Source organism: Onychostruthus taczanowskii, unplaced genomic scaffold (genome assembly GCF_017590055.1).
Source record: "Onychostruthus taczanowskii isolate IOZ18803 unplaced genomic scaffold, ASM1759005v1 scaffold26, whole genome shotgun sequence".
Taxonomy (NCBI): domain Eukaryota; kingdom Metazoa; phylum Chordata; class Aves; order Passeriformes; family Passeridae; genus Onychostruthus; species Onychostruthus taczanowskii.
Genome location: NW_024499906.1, coordinates 4839366 through 4857819, shown reverse-complemented (window position 1 = coordinate 4857819; position 18454 = coordinate 4839366). Strand labels below are relative to the sequence as shown.

General features: G+C 40.8%; 1 protein-coding gene across 1 annotated transcript in view; it reads left to right on the top strand.

The window, feature by feature from the left end:
• Nucleotides 1-17851, top strand: part of ENOX1 (ecto-NOX disulfide-thiol exchanger 1) — a 352320-nt gene extending 334469 nt beyond the window's left edge. The window contains exons 15-17 of the mRNA XM_041407302.1: nt 10728-10830; nt 13806-13891; nt 16905-17851. Coding sequence (XP_041263236.1) covers nt 10728-10830; nt 13806-13891; nt 16905-17036 — 321 coding nt within the window. The 3' untranslated portion in view covers nt 17037-17851. The remainder of the gene's footprint in view (nt 1-10727; nt 10831-13805; nt 13892-16904) is intronic.
• Nucleotides 17852-18454: the final 603 nt, after the last annotated feature.

Genomic DNA, 18454 nt, shown 5'->3' with positions numbered 1-18454 from the left:
CTTTGCCTCAGCAAACTGATGTTAGTCATTGAGTACCTTTCTTGGGCTCCCCACAATGAGGTCCTCTGGCCTTGCAGCAGGCATTTCTAGAGCACATGGATGTGACTGAGCATTGCAGAAATTGAGGTGATGACATCTGGGTGCTTTAGAGAAAAAAAACGGGTCCTGGTGTCCTCTCCATACCCATGAGCTCAAGGCTGACATTCCCTGCAGGGAATGCCAGAAGTTGGGGTTTGTCTTTCTGCCACACCTCAGAAGAACAGAGCATGAACTATGGATACCCTCCAGTCCCTTTGTTGTAACTTCTCCCTTCTGCAAGTGTGCAAAGAGAGCAGGCAGGAATAATGGAGAGTGCAGGGATGAGGACAGCTCCTTGAGAAGAGAGGAGTGGGGTTTGGTTTCTCATCAAGGGTGTGCTGTGTAATTAGGAGAAGGTGCAAGGACCCTTACCCTGATTGGATTGGAGCCATCAGGGGGGCTTTAGAGAGACCCATTTACTGTCTGTATTCAGGTTCTTCTCTTCTGGTGGGGCCAGTACCAGGGGGTGAGGAGTGGCTGTGCCTCTTTCTACTCACCACCTTTTCCATTCCAGATATTTATTTGTAGCCCTTCCATCGCTCATTTCTTCTCATTTCCTCCAATTTAAAGCACATGGAGCATGATAGATTCAAGCAGCTCTGACCGTTCACAGCTCAGCAGCTTTCCTACTTACTGCGACAGGCATGAGGAATGGCCACCTCCTGAATTCAATACCACGAGGCCTGAAAAGTAGCAGGAGTTTAACGGGCTGTTTAGGATGTTATCAAATAGCCCACTCAGCCTTCAAAAGTTTTTTTACACTGGTAGATCAGATCTCTCTGTGTTCCCCCCTTTGCTACCACAGCCCTGGTTTGCCATTTCAGAAGACAGCGAGATTTCCTTAGCATGGTACAAATGTCTCTGCTGGCTAAATCAGAGTCTCTGAGATTCCAGCCATGATGAAACCCTATAGGGAGCAAACAGGGAGCAGACCAAGGTATATTCTGACACAGAATGTGCTGCCTGAAGTAGATCTGGGGTCTAACAATAACCCCTTTGTTAATGTGCAGCAAGAAATCACACCACTTCTCTTGTCCCTAATTAAGAGTGTCAGAGTGACTTGGCTTTTGATTGCAGTGAATTCTGATCATCTGAGGGAGGAGAAAGAGAACTCTGAGACACAATGATAAAACCCATTCAGCCACCCACTCAGCAAATCACAAAAATTTTTTTACTTTAAATTTCATATGAGCTCCACAGGGAGACAGATCTTCAGTGCCCAGAGCTACCTGACATTTTAATAATATCTGATCATTATATGGAGCCTTTCATCCCAAAGCATTTTCCCCGTATATTTATACTGCACACGTATACAGGAGTCATCCTGTCATTTCTAGTGAGGAATAACATTCAGCCTTATACATATGCAGCTGTGGGCTTAACCCACACAGTGTGCAAGGCAGATTGGCTTGTCAGAGCACTCAGCCTCCCCCGCAGCCACCTGAAGGATGATGGACCACCTCTGCTTCAGCCACAAACCTGCTGCTGCACTCCTGGGGGTTGTACACCACACTCACGCGCCTTCCAACCGGCTTTCAAGGAATAGACAGGGAAATAGTGACAGAAGGGAGAGAGGAACTTCAATATTCCCAGGAACCACTCTTCATAGAATGTTTTTCATTTGAAAGGGCTTTAAGGATCATCTAGTTACAATTCCCTGCCATGGGCAGAGACAGCTTTCACTAGACTAGATTGCTCAAAGCCCCATCCAGCCTGGCCTGGAACACTTCCAGGAATGGGGCATCCACAACTTCTCTGGACAACCTATGCCAGTGTCTCACCACCCTCACAGTAAAGAATTTCTTCCTTGACTCTGATCTAAACCTACCCTGTCAGTGTAAATCCATTTCTACTTATCCTGTTCCAACATGGCCTTGTAAAAAGTCTCTCTCCAGCCCTTTTGCAGCCCCCTTTAGGTATGTGGAGATACTCTAAGGTCTCTCCTTAGAACCTTCTCTTCTCCAGGCTGAACAACCCCAAATGTCCTGTCCTCACAGGAGAGTTGCTCCAGACATTTTATCATCTTCATGACCCTCCTCTGACATTGCTCCAGCAATTAGGTCCCTGTCCTTCCTATGCTGGGAGCCCCAGAGCTGGATGCAGCACTGCAGGTGGGGTCTCACCAGAGCAGAGGGGCAGAATCCCCTCTGGACACTCTTCTTTTGATGCAGCCCAGGATACAATTCCTAAAACTAAGTGTGCAAAATGACAATTACCTTTTGTTTTGCAAACAACCTTCACATCACATAAAACATCTGTGTTAAGTCATCAGGAACCTACACATAAATCCAGCTTTAGCAAATGAAGCAACCTGAACATACTTTTGAAAATGAGCATGAAGTAACTTTCCTATTAGTCATCTATATTTTGCATATGTACATTCCCGTAAAATAAATGTGCTGAAATACAATGAAAAAATATAAAGAGATAATTTCAATGAGAAAAGCATTTTCAGATTATTGCTAGTTGCCTAAAACTCAGCAGGTGAAAGTTACAATAGTAAAAGCTTTGTAATGAAAAAGCTAAAAGCATCTCTCTGGCAAATGGATCAGAAAAATAGGATGTCAAGAGCACCATAATACAATTAATCTTCACTCCTGAAAATGCTTCTATTATGTGGGATAAATCAGATAAACAAACCTTAGATCTATCCAATTGAAGTTTTTCATTCACAAGGTCTTACATTCACAGCTTTAATTTGTCTACATTGTTGTTCGTATAATTTTAATGCCAGATAACTTTTCAAGTTTTCAACTGTTTATTTGTTAATACCAGTTCACTCTTAAATTTACAATAAGAGTAAATACTATATTAGTGTATTTGAAAAGTAAATTTCTATATGAGTGTCCTTTAAAAGTAATTGCAATCTGCTGTTTCTGACAAAACCAACACTGGCTTCTTGCATAGAACAAAATAAGATACCAAGTTTAGGCTTGATTTGAATGAAATCATGAAACCTGGTGTCTATAATTTCTAATGATAGACCAGTCATATTCACCAGCAGTGCAGCATATGGCAAATACGTCCTTCTGCATCACTAGGTATGTAGTAGAAGGAGAAGGTTCTTGTAAGACCCTGGAAAAAAACGCTGAAAAGCAAAGGCTTTTTTAAATGAATTTTTGACCTGGTACTAACTCTTACAGTGGCACTAGCTACTTGTGAAAGCTCTGTTTTTTGTGCAGATGGTTGCATGCCTCGTTCCTTACCTTATTCTTTTTATATGTGATGCACCACTGCAAATTTTTACTTTACGAATAGAAAGTAGTACGAATAGAAAAGGCCAAGAAACCTCTCTGCATGTAGACAGTGTGTCACAAGGCCATTAAACTTAGTGCTAGGCACTTTTCTAAAATCAATTCTTAGGCAGTGAGCAGCCAGGATCATATAAAAGATAAGCTTTCTAGGAAGTAGTTAATTCACCAGCAGAAGATAAATCATTTGAAGCAACACAAGAATGATATTAATCAAAATTATGAGCAATTTTCTAGTCAGAGTATTTTTAGAGGAGTAGTCAGCAGAGAGTCAGAAACAGTCACTGAAGAGGACAGACTGAGAGAAGAGCTATGTAACACACGCAATATTTTTTAAAGTTAGGACAGTTTTAAGTTCCTTTCAGAGTTCAGACATTCAACCAAATTTTCACAAATCACATCACAACATAGTGTGTAGCCAATGTAGGGGAACAAGTTCCATTAAAGAAAGAGTTAAAGGCATTTGGCCCAAACCAAGTATTACTGTTTTTGGGAGATGCAGAATCCTGGTGGCCTGACAGAGGTAAGGTGGTCGTAGCTCCATGGAATGAACCTGCAGCTACACTGAGCACACATTCCTCACAGGTGTGTGGAAGAACACATCTGCAACACATGCATCACATGGGTCCACCTATATACACATGGCCAGCCCCACAGATCAACACAAACTCAGCATTCATAACCACGAACAGCACTGAGATACACAAACAGGTAAAGGTCCATTAGTGGGAAATACATCTGCAGACTCACACATAGACACAATGTGAATCCCTCCAGAAACTGGTGACTCTCAGGCTGTCCCATAACTGGCTCCTCCAGACACACACACACAGACACACACACACACACACCCACACACACACACACGCACAGACACACACACACAAGGTAGTCATTTAGCCATTCCCCAGACTCCATGGTGTCCCCATTTGGTGCCTTGGACAGCCAGGTCTCTCTAATTGCAGCACTCCAAGCTGCAGTGGCTCTCTGATTGCTGATCCCACTCCAGCTGCTCTGCTCAGATGCCCCCACAGCCCCCCATGCACATGTAACAGAGTCCCTCACCCAGGAAAAGAGAAATTAGTTTAGTGAGTGTTATGCACTGATCTGACATGGCCAGACAAGTGTACTGACCAGCAACCTGGTTACATGCAACCACTCCCTTTTATCCCCTCCCAAACTGCCATGATCCCTTCTTTTTGTGCTACTTCTTTCCCTGCTGAGGACCCCAGCTAGGTTTTGTACAACCCCAAAATGCTCTGCTCCTACATCCCATAACAAGTCCCCTATTCCTACAGGCAATGCTCCCTCAGTCTGTAGGATGTTTCAGAGAGGTGGACTGATGTCATGTTCGACCCCTGGGGCCAGTACTTTCCTGTGACAGCCCTGGGATGAGCTGGGTCAGGGGACTCTGCATTCTCTGATTAGGTTATCACATTTTCCCCATCTGTAATGATGCCTCTGTCCACCTTTGTGCTTGTGGAAATAAGACTTGAATCACAAGTATCACAAGGATGGAGCAAGTGATGGTGGTTGGAAAATCCCTTCTGCGGGGGACAGAGGCTCCCCTCTGTTGATAAGGGTGTAGGACTGGGATGTTGCAGAGGAACTGCTGAGCCATTGGATTGCTACATTTCTGCTGCACACTCATGTGCCCTGCCACTGCAGCTGATCCTGCTCTGAGCAGAAGGTTGGACTAGAGATCTCCCAAGGTCATCTACCTGATTTTGTGATCCTGTGATCGTCTGAGTCACAATCACTGCCTGTGAGTGTACTCATACGTTGCCACATTTGCAAGGAAATTTGATTCAACTTAAATTTAAATAAGCTCACTGTAGCTTAGTTCAACTTGGATTGAATAATTTTGAATTCACCATGGATAAGAACATAGACAAGGACAGTAGCCCATTCTCAACTGACAACCATGCTAAGCTGTCAGAAGTTGTCCTGTACCTCAGCCTTGCATGTCCCCATAAATTTAAGGTGCCTGACTTGATGTGCATTGAAAGTATTGCAAGACTTCCATTCACTTGATTGGTTATTGAATTATGCTCCACTCAGGTTAAAACTGCAAGATTAAATTCTCAGATGTAGTTCTCAAGTACACTTAAAAAAACACTAGCAAAGCAAACCCATCTATACCAGACTATAGGAGGTTCACAGATAAATGCAAATAAATTAAATATATACAGTTCATGCTGCAGACCAGTTTTTACCCAAGTTTGCAGTCAAACCTGCCTGGTCCCCAATAAGCAGTTTGGGCAAACTCACCAGAAGTCTAGGCCCAGGTCTGTGTGCTCAGAGCAGGCACACATATGCCTTTCAATACCTTATAGGCTGCGGATGTGGTATCATGTGTGCGTGGCTCTTTCTTCTATCAGAATTTTAAAATTACCTTTTATTTCCAAGCTTACAGCATCACTCTGGCCTGCTGTTAATAGCCTGCAAGATTTTTGCTTGTGTTTCAGATATATAGTTTTTTCTCCTCCTACTCATTTTCTCTCATAAATCCCCTGGCTGATGAGAAAGTGTTGTGTATCCCTTACATCTAACAACATTCAGCAGTTGCTCTGTTTTGCCTGCTGTGACAAACATCAAGTCTTTCCTTTTTCTGCCACTGTTTTAATGCCTCAGACAATTGGTTTTGTATGTATAATAAAAATGCAAACTTTTCCAGAGGCTAGGAGGTTTATGGGATTTTTACTGGGCCTCTCAGAAGACACAATATTATTTTTACTCCCTCACTACACGATTCTTCAGAAGTCCATAAACTACTACGAAGAAAATGAGGTCTTTGAAGACAGTATGCAAGCAGTCATCATTCCCCCTAGATTCAAAGATAATTATCAAATACTAGGATTACCCAGAGAGTGGAGGGAATATTTCATCTCTTTGAATGTCAGTGCATCCTGGGCACATGTCAGGTATCTTCAGTGTCACGTTCACTAAATCCTGTATTCTGCCTTTCAAAGCAGAGTCTTGAAAAACAGATGGTGTAGAACTGCACTCTGGCCAGAGGAGTTTCCAGGTAGGGCAGCTACTGTGCAAGCCCTGTTCAACTCTTCCTCAGTGAATATCAAGTCCTCAGTCCCCCTATTTTTAGGGATGCTGGCTAGCATGTATTTTCAGGCAAGAACAAATATTTTACATTGTCTGCCTTTTTTGCACTAGTTTAAGACTGACCTGAAGAGCATTAATGCTATCTAGATTGAGAACTTTTTATTTAATATCTTACTTTTCCATAGGGGAAGAAAGAAACCAATAAAGGAGAGAAAGACCCAAGTCATCCAGCCGAAATATCTGGAGTTTTCTGATCTGCTAGAGTCCTGGAGTGCAGAGCTAGTCTTTTTTTCCTATAGGATCTGTGGCTATCTTCTGTAGAATATCACTACATCTCTTCTAGTCTTCAGGAGCTTTGTGTCTTTTTCTGGCAAGTGCATTTCTCTTGAGTCACTCTCGCGTTTGCTGTATGTCCAGTGTTAGACACAGCTGCTCTCTGGACAGTGAGACCAGGCAAGTTTTGGGGCAATATATTTGCCTGTGCCTCTTTCAAAAGAAGCCAAGATACTTGAGTGAATGATGAAAACTAGACTTCACTCCCACCTTACAGCCAGGCTTTATACATCCATGTGCAAAACTGCCATGTATGACTCTCCGCAGCTCTCAGCTCTGTGTCAATGGTGGTGTCAGAGATCTGCTTGTGGAAATCAACAGTCCATGGGATAAAATTGTCATTTGCTGTCCTCTGTTTCATCCAGCAAGTCTTCCTGAAAGTTTTCCAGAAAGACTCTCTGTCTGTTTCTCCCTCCCTGGTTCAAATGCAGGGAGCCCTGAATGAAAACACTGGTCCCAAGGGAAATTCTACAAAGCCATAGGGATTTCAATCCCATGAGACAAATTCAGGTCTTTTCATCATCTACTGATGGATTAAAGTGTTGTTTGCAAGAAAAAGCTCTAAGCTGCCAATGGTGAGAGCATCACACATAATGGTTGCATTCATACTGAGCAGCTCTGGAGCTGTCGTCATAAAATTGGTCCCCCTCGTTTTCCAGTGCCTGACATAATTTGTGAATAATAAATAGAACCAGGTCCCTAATGATCTCCAGGTGTGTTTTAACCTGGATTAAGCCTTTCTCACACAGTGTTTATTTCTTGCAAGGTCACTTCATTTCTAATAAGTACCAGTTTGCACATGCTCAGCTCAGCTGTGTTCTTGTCCTTTAATGCAGTAACTGACAGATGGTAGTAAAATATTCCTTTTATAATGAAACCTGCTGAAGGAGACTGCTTAGGGCCTCAGAAAATATAATTTGCCAAACAAAGAATGGTCTCCAGGAAAGAAAGGAATTACTGTAATGCAGTATATATTAAATAATTTTCCTCAGGCATCTGGTGATCAATGGCTTTTTATCACGTCAGAGAGGTGACCTAACTGTTTTTCTCTAATTATTTATTGCCTCATTCACCTTTGCACTCTTAAAAGTCTTGTTTCTGTGGGTTGACATAAGTAGTGCCTGTAAAAAAGTGTAAATTAACTGCATAAGGATTTGTTGTAAAGGTTTTATAGGTACCAGATTTGTATCTGCAGTATGCTGTCAGATTCTTAAGGTTTTCACTTACACTATAATTAGCCCAGTTTCTGGGTGAATTTCACACCCATTTTTTAGATCCAATTATGCCATTTCTCTTAAACCACTATTAATTCCTAGCAGCATTGCTGCTGAATTCTGATTTACTTTAGGTGACTATGCACACCCTATATTTTTCTCATGGCCTGTACAAACTTCTTTTGGCAGCTGAACACATCAGAGTGATCTAATTTATTATCTTCTGTAAGGTAGGTAGCATTGGATGGCAGAAACCTCTCCTTTAAAAGCCTCCAAGAACCTACAACTTTCTTCTAAAACCAGTGGTTTGCTGAGTATCTATCTTTGCCACTCATTTCCACAGGCTTCCACATAAAAAAAACTTTTACTGTTTTATCCTCTGTTCCAACATACAGCTAAGGAAGACTTGATGTGACCTCCTTTAGCATCCATTTGCACTGTCCTATAAATCATACAAAACGTTCTGCACAGGCTCAAATCTAGGCATTAAATGAGAATCCATCTGTTCCTTGCTCCCAATGGGATTATAGTTTCTTTCTCTGCATCACTGCTTGACAAAACTTCTAATCCCACCTGAAACTGCGAGTGTGCTGTGTTTGGGGCCTGTTATAGCAAACGCACATCTCTCTGCTTCCACCTTCTCCCCTCAGGAATTGCTATTTTTAGACTGCTTTTCCATCTCTGATGAAGTCAAAATTTCATCTTAACCTATACAAGCTCTGGTAGCTCTGCTTTTCTTCTGCAGTATCACGAAATCTGTCACCAAGCTCTGTTCTGATCTGTAACCCCCTTGTCATTACTGCCCTCTTGGAGAAAGTCATGTAAACACCTTTTATTTCCATTTCTTGATGGGTTTTCCTTTCACTGCTGTTGGATGTCATGGCCAGCAGTAGATCAGAATTTGCATTAGTCTTTGGCTCTGTCAGGAGGAGAATCAGCCGTGCTGGACAATTTAGAGCATGCTGCTGCTGCTATAATGTGCCTTGTGCATTACAACATTACAGGAGTGTTAGTGTCAAGGTGATGTAGCTGCCTCTTGAACTGCAGACTCCCAAAACTAAAACACACAACTAAAATGTTACTTGATCTCTACTAACTCAAAAGCCAGCAAAGGCTGGCATGTGCACAACTACACAGATCTGTGGCCAGGAGAAATGCCTCAGCTGGCCATTACAACGGTGACAAACCCCAGATGACCCAATGGACCTCACAACTCGTTTGGTGTGGGCCAGGACCTGTCAGAGCCCCTTGTTGCTGGGGGCTGAGGATTCACATGTGCATGTGTGTCACCTCTGTGCACACAGAGTTCCTTGGCTGACACATGGCAGCTTGTTCTTCTTTGTGACACGAAGGAGCACTTGTAGCCACGATGCATCTGAGCCATCAGGCAGCTGCCCCTTGGAGCAGGCCTATGAAGAGCACAGACTACGTCACTGAGGGGTTTTGGCTTATGTTGTTTGTTGTTTCTTTTTCAATTAGAAATGAGGAAGCGTGTGACTCTTTTTACCAGTCTCACAGACTGTGAAGCCTTTAGTCATCCATAAAGAGGCACATTTGACATACTTTGGAGTCTATGCCTTTTTTTAGCATGGATTATTCACACCTTCAGAAATGCCTCAGAGCAACCCAAGCCCTGTGTCCCTCTTCTATTGCCAAAAATCCTTGCCAAAAGTTTTGGAGCAAGGCTTCACACCATGGGTATGTCCTAAATGAGCCACATCATTATTCCAAATAGTACATATTTGCTTGCATTTAAGACTGCCCAGTCCCACACAACCTTCAGCAGCTTACCTTGACTCCCTCAAACAGAATGAGAGCGCCATTCCTTCACAGTCTCACCTCACACCACCGTGTCTCCAACACCATGCTCTCTGCCTCCAAGGTTTTGCATGGAACTGCTGAGCATTTCCCAGAGCAGATGCAGCAGCGTGAGTCACTGCCTCACTGAGGAACGAGTCATTGCACATTGGCTGCTCCATGGAAACAGCCCATGGATATGCTTGAATATCATGCAATACACTCTGAGGTCACTTGCATGCCTTGGAAATAATTTATTTCCTTCATCTCTGCCCAGTCACACAACTGCCTGGGTACTTCTGATGGAGCATCTGCTATGTGATCTCTCAGACAAAATTTAGGTGGTTCAGGCCACCAATTCCAGAAAAAAAAAGAACTCCCAGCAGGAGCCTTGACTTGTTTGCCCTTGACTTGTTTCAGTCCTTAAAACAAAATACCTTTATTCAAACCACCTGTTAGGAATGGTCTTCCTGAAATGTGCCGACCCCCAAAACATGCCTGAGTTGTTTGGGATGGGCCAGTGCCATGCCAGGCACTGGTTGAAGAGTGTAACAGGGCAGAGGGTTGTGCTCTAGTAGCTAAAAATGTTGTTAGTGACTGCTGAATTTACTCTTATGGCTGTAGCTGAATGTCTCCATCCATGTTCCCTGGAGGCAGTCTTGGTTTACAGCTTTAATAGCTGTAAAATGTGAGTCTTCTGACCATCCCCACACTTTATGGCACAATCTTTCCAGCTGTTATAATGAAGAAGAACTAGCAACAAAGTTATTACTTATTCCTCAAGCAAAATTTCTCTTCTTGGCAGCACTTGGCGCAAAGGTAGTTCAAAATGTGTCTTAATATTCTGCAAACAAATCAATTATTTATAATTGTCTTGTCTTTAGATGTGAATTAAAATAATGATTTTTTTTATATAGTTGAAAGGAAGCAAACAAGTTTAATCGAGGTAAATGAAATATACATGACCACCTGTTTGTTTTTTTTAACTTTATAGGAAATCAATGTATTGACAGTAGCATTGGTCAACCAGGACAGAGAAAAAAACTCAGAAAAACGAAGCCCAGGTCTAAAATCAGAGAAAGAGGCACTATTAATAGGTAAGTTAACACCAAAGAAGATCTTTGAGAACAAAATGCCTTCTTAACAGCTTTCTGCTTTGCTTTTATGTTTACACATATCTTTGTGCTAATACAAGTGAAAAAGAAAAAAAAATATAATTTTTTTTTTAATCTGGGTTCAGAATGGCTTTTAGTAAGAAAAATCCTAAAATACAACTGAACTTTGCCTTTCTGAAAAAATCTGCTGTTTAATGGAAGGATTTCAAGTATGAAGAAATTTGCAGAATCTGCATTTAGACTTGCAGCATGAATGTATGATGACTTTATTTACATGAAGATTTAGCAGGCCAGAGTTGTATAGCTTGTTATATGATTATTAGACAAAGTGGTGAAGGAGAAGGGGATGCAAATAATATTAGTAAACTACCAAGCAAAAAATACATCTACTACATGTATTAAGCATGCCAGATTTATGCCTTTGACTTTAGGTGAGGGAATTAGCAATATGAATATTTATAAAGAATACCACAAGGACTGTCATACCCTTTACCTGGAATAAAATTTTTAAAATAACCTCTTAAATAGTGCCTAAGGCTAAAGCTTATAGGCAGTGGGCCAGCTAACTGGCATTTAGCCACACAGAACTGGCTGTAGCCATGCCACCCTTGGAGGGAACGTGCCCCATTTAGACCCACGTATATTTTGCATTTGTTTTCAGTGGGGTAGGTTTTCAGGGAGCATGAAGGCCCACAGATCCATAGTGTACCCTGTGGCATGGCAACAGAAATGTTGACCTGAAAGAACAGGTTTAATTTCTTTGGTCTGGTCTTTTCACAAATCAGTGGTATCCTGATAAATGATAGTTCCAAAACTACCTTAGTTTGTTTAAATGCAACTCATTTTCATCTCCTAGGTACCAGGAAGATTGCTGGTTTATTGCTGAGGCACAGATCCAGTAATTCACAAGTTCAGTTCAGACCAAAGAGGTCATTTAAAAGTGAAGAATGTATTCAAACATTTAAAGTGCTTAGTACACAAACTCCCTGTGATTAGTGAGATTCAAAACAGTGGAATGTACAGAAATGTATGACTTGATTGAATTCTGCTTGTTATAATTAAATCTAAAGCTCTTAATTGCAGGGGCAGTACTTGATCTTTTTGAAGTTCATCCTGTGAGAAAGACAGCAACCATGGGATTTTAAGAACAGAATAGCAAACTTTTTTTCTAGGTCGCTCACTATTTGACTGTAACAAACAGTGGCAGTGTCCCAAAGCAGGTCCCGTCCATCTGCTGTTCAGTGGCACACTCAGATAAACAGAATAACCTCAGTTAAGATATTACTGGTCATAGTACCCCCACAACTGACTCACTGTAACAGTCCAAAGATTAAAGATTCCTCAAGATGGATTTCATGTTATCACTTCCTCTGAGGCATTATCAGATGTGGCAAGGGAAAAATGGGCCTTGCCTCTATGCGTTCACTAAGTTTTTCTGTATTTTGAAAAATGCAGTGTTGTCTTAGAGGAAAAGAGCATAAAAGAAAAAAAAAGTTTTCATGGAACTCCAGTCAATAACTACAACATATTGACAAATTACTTTTATTTACATTATATGAAAGAGCTGGCTTTGAATGTCCTGAATTGAAAAGCATCAGGAACCATATAACCAATGCAATGACACTGGTAAAATGTGATTTGAGTACAAATTGGATTTGCAGTCGTCTCATCCAAGTGTGATGTTCTTGACTTCTGTTTCTAGAGCTCCTGTGTGGTTACCTGTAGTCACCCACAGCACAAAGAAGGTCACTGCTGCTAGGACTTGCCATAGTAAAAAATTCATTGTATGCCACTCCTTATGCAGGACCAGAAGTATGTAAATGCTGTTTGAAAAGTGAAGGAGGAAAAAAGGTGTTCTCTGCAAAGCCAGTCTAAAATGCGCTAAATATTGCTTATCAGTTTCAACCACGGCCAGTACTTAGGGAAAAACTAAATCCAAGATTATCCTAATTCATTCAGCATCAAGAAAGCAGTATGGCCTGCAGTACACAAGATACAGTGACCCATTTTTGTCATTTGTAAGCATTTTTAATCCTGGTGTTTGTGATTTAAGTATAAGAAACTTCCCCTAGGGTGGTTCAGCTAAGAAGCCCATCCAAAGAGAGCTGAAAATATTTGTTCTGATTCTTACAGTTCAGCTCTCCCCAAACAGCAAGTAACACACATGCCATTTTGTATTTTCACTGTTTGCTTAGAAGAAGAGAAATTGGATAGTGCTTTTAATAGCAATACTGATGCCCCAAATCTTGTTTTCTCTGGTCCTCATTATTAATGCTGTTACTTGATTTTCACTGCAGAAAAAAATCTCTAGACTTAGATCGTGACTTCTTCTAGCCACTTTTTATTCCCATACCTTTTATAATCATCCTGAAACAACAATGAAGATAGACAGCACATGCTCTCTCTTAAGAAAAAATAAATAAGCAAATATGTCATATAGCATTTGTGTTTTCTTCAGCAGCAATTAGGGGTAACACAGATTAAATACTTTTCATAACCAGCATCTGCATAATTACTAGAAAAATTTGAGGGAGTGAGGATTCTGACACAATTGTATGAAACATTTTCACAACAGAGAATCCAGTGAAGGGGAAAAAAACAATAATTTTACCATTACAGTATCCACAATTTTGTATTGGTAAATCAAGCATAAAATTAGTAGTTGAAATGCTCCCAGCAAGGCTTTGTTTAGAAATTCCTTTATTCATCCATCTATTATCTTGGTCACTTACTTGCTAACTGCTGTCATTCCTGAAGATGAGCTGTTGTATTTAGCACATTACTATGACTGTATTAAAAATGTGCTGTTTTGTTATGTTTATTGGGTTGTGCAAGGAAAATAAGTCATAATTCATACTGAAAAACCTGTATGAACAGACTCTTCAGAATTATTTTGCCTATTCTAATGATACCATGTCTGAAGTAATTTTAACACTTTGTGTCTGTTTTTAATACAGGTATCATATCCACATTTCTTCACGTCCACCCTTTTGGAGCCAATATAGAGTATCTTTGGTCTTATATGCAGCAGTTGGACTCTAGGGTAAAAAAAATTAATCAAAATCTATTTTCTCTTTAGAAATATTGTATTATTCTTTACTGCAGGTTAAACTTTTCATGCATTTCCATTAGAAAGATAATGGGATATGGGGCTTGGGGGTTTGCAGTCTTTTCATTTGCAAATTACAGTGCAGTGCACGTGCTTGTGTTGAGGTCTTTGCCTCAAACTGCTTAGCTATCCTTTGTGGCACAGAAGAGCAGAACTCTAAATGGCAAAGATTAGCAGCTGATTTTATGACACGTGATTCTGAAATATAGCTGCAGAGGGAAAAAAGCAGAACAAGAGGCAGGTGTGGCCATAGCCATCAAACTGTGTAGTTTTTGGAGGTGGCCCTTTATTCTTTGAAAAGTTGTTAGTTGTATGTCACACTGAACCTTCATGATCACAGGAATGGACCATGTCTCCTGTCCTTTGTCTCCATGTGAGAGCAGACGCAACCACATAAAGGAATTGGGTGTGCTAATTTTAGTGAAGCTGTGGCCAAGAGAAAAGTGAGGCCAACACAAAACAGTGTGCAAAGTGTTTAATGCATCAGTTCATACAGTCTACAGTCAATACATACCTGTAGGATAAGATTCTTTTACTTACTTTTTAATATCTGCTGTAGAATGAGATGAAATCAAGGCCCCAAATGGGCCTATTCCTCTGCACTGAATATTAAGCAAGTCAGAAGGTGAGAAGCTCAAGTGTGAAATGATCAGGTGAATGGTACTCCTAGTGCTAAGCAGCAGCTTAGCAGATGCAGGAGTCACCCTGTGGCCAGCCACAGCTCTGTCCAGTGTCTGCCAATACTTGGATGATGGTGCTTTCCCAGTTCTTGCAACACAACTCCTTTGATCCTGGTAATGTTTTGTTCCTGAGCAGCCCCCTCAGCCCATAGCTAAGATCAGCTTCTCACTGTTTTGATGAGCTGGTTCATGCTTCTGGATGATCCTGGATCCTTCCTCTGTTTCTATGAAAAAGTGTAGAGCTAAAAGCAGAGGAGATCCTGAACTAGAAGCTCGCTGGAATTACAACAGGCTGCAATGATGAGTGAGGAAGGATGATGAATTTCTTAGGCACTGCCTTCTGGCCATGGCAACTCAGGTTTCCTAGTGCTTTACAGCCTCCTGCCACCCACAATAAAAAGGGAGTAGGGGATGGGGATGGGAGAAATAGGTGAGAAACTGATGAATTTCAATTCTTTTTTTAATGTCTGGTTTTATCAAGACCTGATGAATCCAGAACTTCTCACCTCCAGCCGTTCTTCTGCTTCTCTGTGCCCCTGCTAGAGTGCACTTTGTTTAGTCTTGCCCTGATTCACCTAGTCTGTCCAATCTCCTCAGTTATCTTTCAAGTCCTTCCTTAACACGGCATTTGTTAAGTTTCAACTGCTTTTTCCCCTGGATGACCTCTCTAGATCTGCATCTCTTGTATGATGACAGCAATCATCCAAAATATGGACTCTCTGGGCTCCAGCCCTGCTGCTCATTGTTTCTCCCTAGTGAACTCTTCAACATTCTTGCCCTGCACTGCTGTGGTCCCTTCTTGTGCATGGCTGTGGGCTCTGCCCTTGAGTTTTTGCTCACGTGAGTAACATGTGGGCTTCTGTGAGGCTGCCAGGGTCAAGCTCTTGACTTGCAAACAGAGCCCTCAAGGAAGGAGCATTGTCTGCCACCTCTGCAGCTACCTCTGGACCTACCTACTGCATAATAAATACAAGCTGCAAAATTTGACCTCGTTGGTTTATTTTGGAAGCAACTGCTTGTAGAAACAAATTACTTTTTAATAGCGTGATCCAGAGATGCAATCTCAGAGATGAATTTCAATTACTTTCCATGGTTAGCCTGTCATTCCTCGCCTGAACAGGAATGATAAGGTCAGCATACCCATGTGGGCTGAGGGCTCAGTACAGAGCTCAGATACATTGCACAAAAGCAACCAGACACCCACTGCTGCCATGTGAGTACTTAAAAGATGGATTGGATCACGCTGAGGCTTTAGACTGCCTTCAAAACTGAGTTTTGGTGCCACCCTTAACAAATGATTTAATCTTTCTGTTGCACTAACCTCTACAGAAAAATAAGAGACAATAGATATTTTCTCGCCCCCCTTGGGTGTACTAAAGTATAATTAGCACATTTTATGTTTATATACTGTCTTAAAAAGGAAAGGTTTCACCATGGAAGGTTTCTACTAGTATGAATAAGCAGAAATATCATTATTTCCAGATAAGCCTTTCAAACCATTGAGATACTTGTGGATAACAGGCAGCACCCATAGATTTCTTGCTGTTCCTTTCATGACTGCCACTTCAGAAGCAGTAGGATAAAATGGCTCATATTCCATGACTGTTCATTTCCTGACTTCCCTACTGACTATACCAGGAAGGTTGCCTTTGTGAAAGTGTTTTCTAATAGGCAAGAGAGCATCTTGCCTATTAGGAAGGTTTCGAAACAATAAAAACATCCTGAGCAATGCAGAACTGGGAGCTTTACTGCTTAATTATATGGGGCTGCTGGACTGGGTAAGACCGAGGGAAGATGGCTCCATGGATACTCAACCTTCAGTAACAACAGGGAGCTGATTAAAATCTTTTTGAAAGAGAAAAGCTGATGGAGCTGGGAGAAGCATTCAAAACCACGTAGGCTGAGAAGAAGAATAAGAAGAATAAGGTCCCATCTGCTTCCTCCTGCTCACAAGAACACCCATGACTGTAGCTTTTAGATGGACTTCATACCACACTGTGGACACAGCCCCAGCATGGCAGTTGTCATTGCTTTACAGTGAGATACCATCTACAAGAGCAAAATCATTCCTTCAAGGAATCTGCACTTGCTTTGGAGTATGGAAAGTCATATCAGACTAAGGTTTAAAAAAGTAGTAATGGTTGGCTGTTTTCATATGGCCTGGATTAATTTCCCCTGCATCCCTATTGCATCTGTTCTTAATGTTTCCTCTTTACAAGCTACAGGGCAGCTTTCTCACTTTAATTTTACCTTTCTTTCTTTCTCAGATCTCTGCAAATGAGATAGAAATGCTTTTGATGAGACTGCCACGCATGTTTAAACAAGAATTCACTGGTGTAGGAGCAACACTGGAAAAGAGGTGGAAGTTTTGTGCCTTTGAAGGAATTAAAACTATCTGACTGTGACTAGTAACGAAGCTATGCAGAAAAAGAAGAATTCCTAGAGCATGGCAGGGTTATAAAGTATTAAAGTAAGAAATTTGGGTTTGGGCACATAGTAGTACGTTTTCAAAGTTATCCAAGCCTAATTTTAGTTACATTTGTGACGTTCTCTTGTGAGTGGAAATGTAGTTGTGCACCAGTTCCTAAAATAAAATAAAATTTTAAAAAAAGTTTCAAAATGTGACAGATTGTTTCCTATGAAAACTGAAGAAAGATACCACAGTCATAACGATTTCAAAATACTACATGTCCTACATCTAAGAAAAGCTCATTGAGCAAACAGTTAAGGAGAAAGATTGCCCGGTTATGGTCGCTAAGCTACAGCGATTTATATGTGATATGTAATAGAACTCATTAAGTTTTGTTATAGAAAGTTCTTTCTGTTTAGTAAGAGAATTGAGTAATTTTACAGTGAGGAAAAGCATACCAAAAGAAAACTTGAAGATGTGTCTGAAGTTATTGTATTTTGTAAATTAAGTTATATGCTGTACCAGGGATTTTTGCCTTATTGAAAGAGGCCTGAAAATGTGATTGGAGTCCTCAAGAATGCTTTATCAAGAATATTATTTTTCTAATGTAACTATTCTCCATTACAAGTTCTTTTAACATGGATTGCATATCAATTTTCATAAACATGTAAATAAGGAAGAAACCAGTGTTACTGTATTGTATTTGGTATGTAACATTCAGGTTTATGCATCAAAATAAATATTCAGTTGCATTACTGTTACAAATTTTATAGCAGATATATTAATTTTTATCAATAAATATGACTTCTACCATATTGTTTGCATAAGTATTTCTTCTGATGTTATTGAATTTTAATCAATCCAGCAAGGCATTCGTGGAACATCTTTCTCCTATCTGAACTATTAATTGCAGATAACTTTGTTAAATTAATTATAAATCAAAAAAGAGCTTGCAATATTAGCTAAGATTAAAATATTGGTAGAGGAAGTAGTATCATGGACCTTTGATTTTATTTTTCAACAAACAGATGGGTGAAAAATGAACATTTCCCATTTTCATTGTTGTGTTGGGTAAGAACTGCTCTGGGTAAGAAACAGCAGTCCCCGCTTTGGTGTACCCCTGTGCAGGCAGAGGAGCCAGTCATGAGAGAGCTGGTCCTGTGAAGTGGGGCACCAAAAATGGGAAATACAGAAAACTGAAGCAGATGCAGGGAGTCTCCAGATACGTGCCAGAGTGAGGTTTCACTCAGGTCCTTCAATAAACAGCAATTAGTGTCAAATGCATTTAGTAAGGAAGGAACTGGCCAACATGGCTTTTGGTGATTGGTACTTTAGGACCTATTTCTCTTCTGGCATCTACCTGGAATAAAGAAATATTAAATGAAATGGTAATTGTGTACAAAAGAG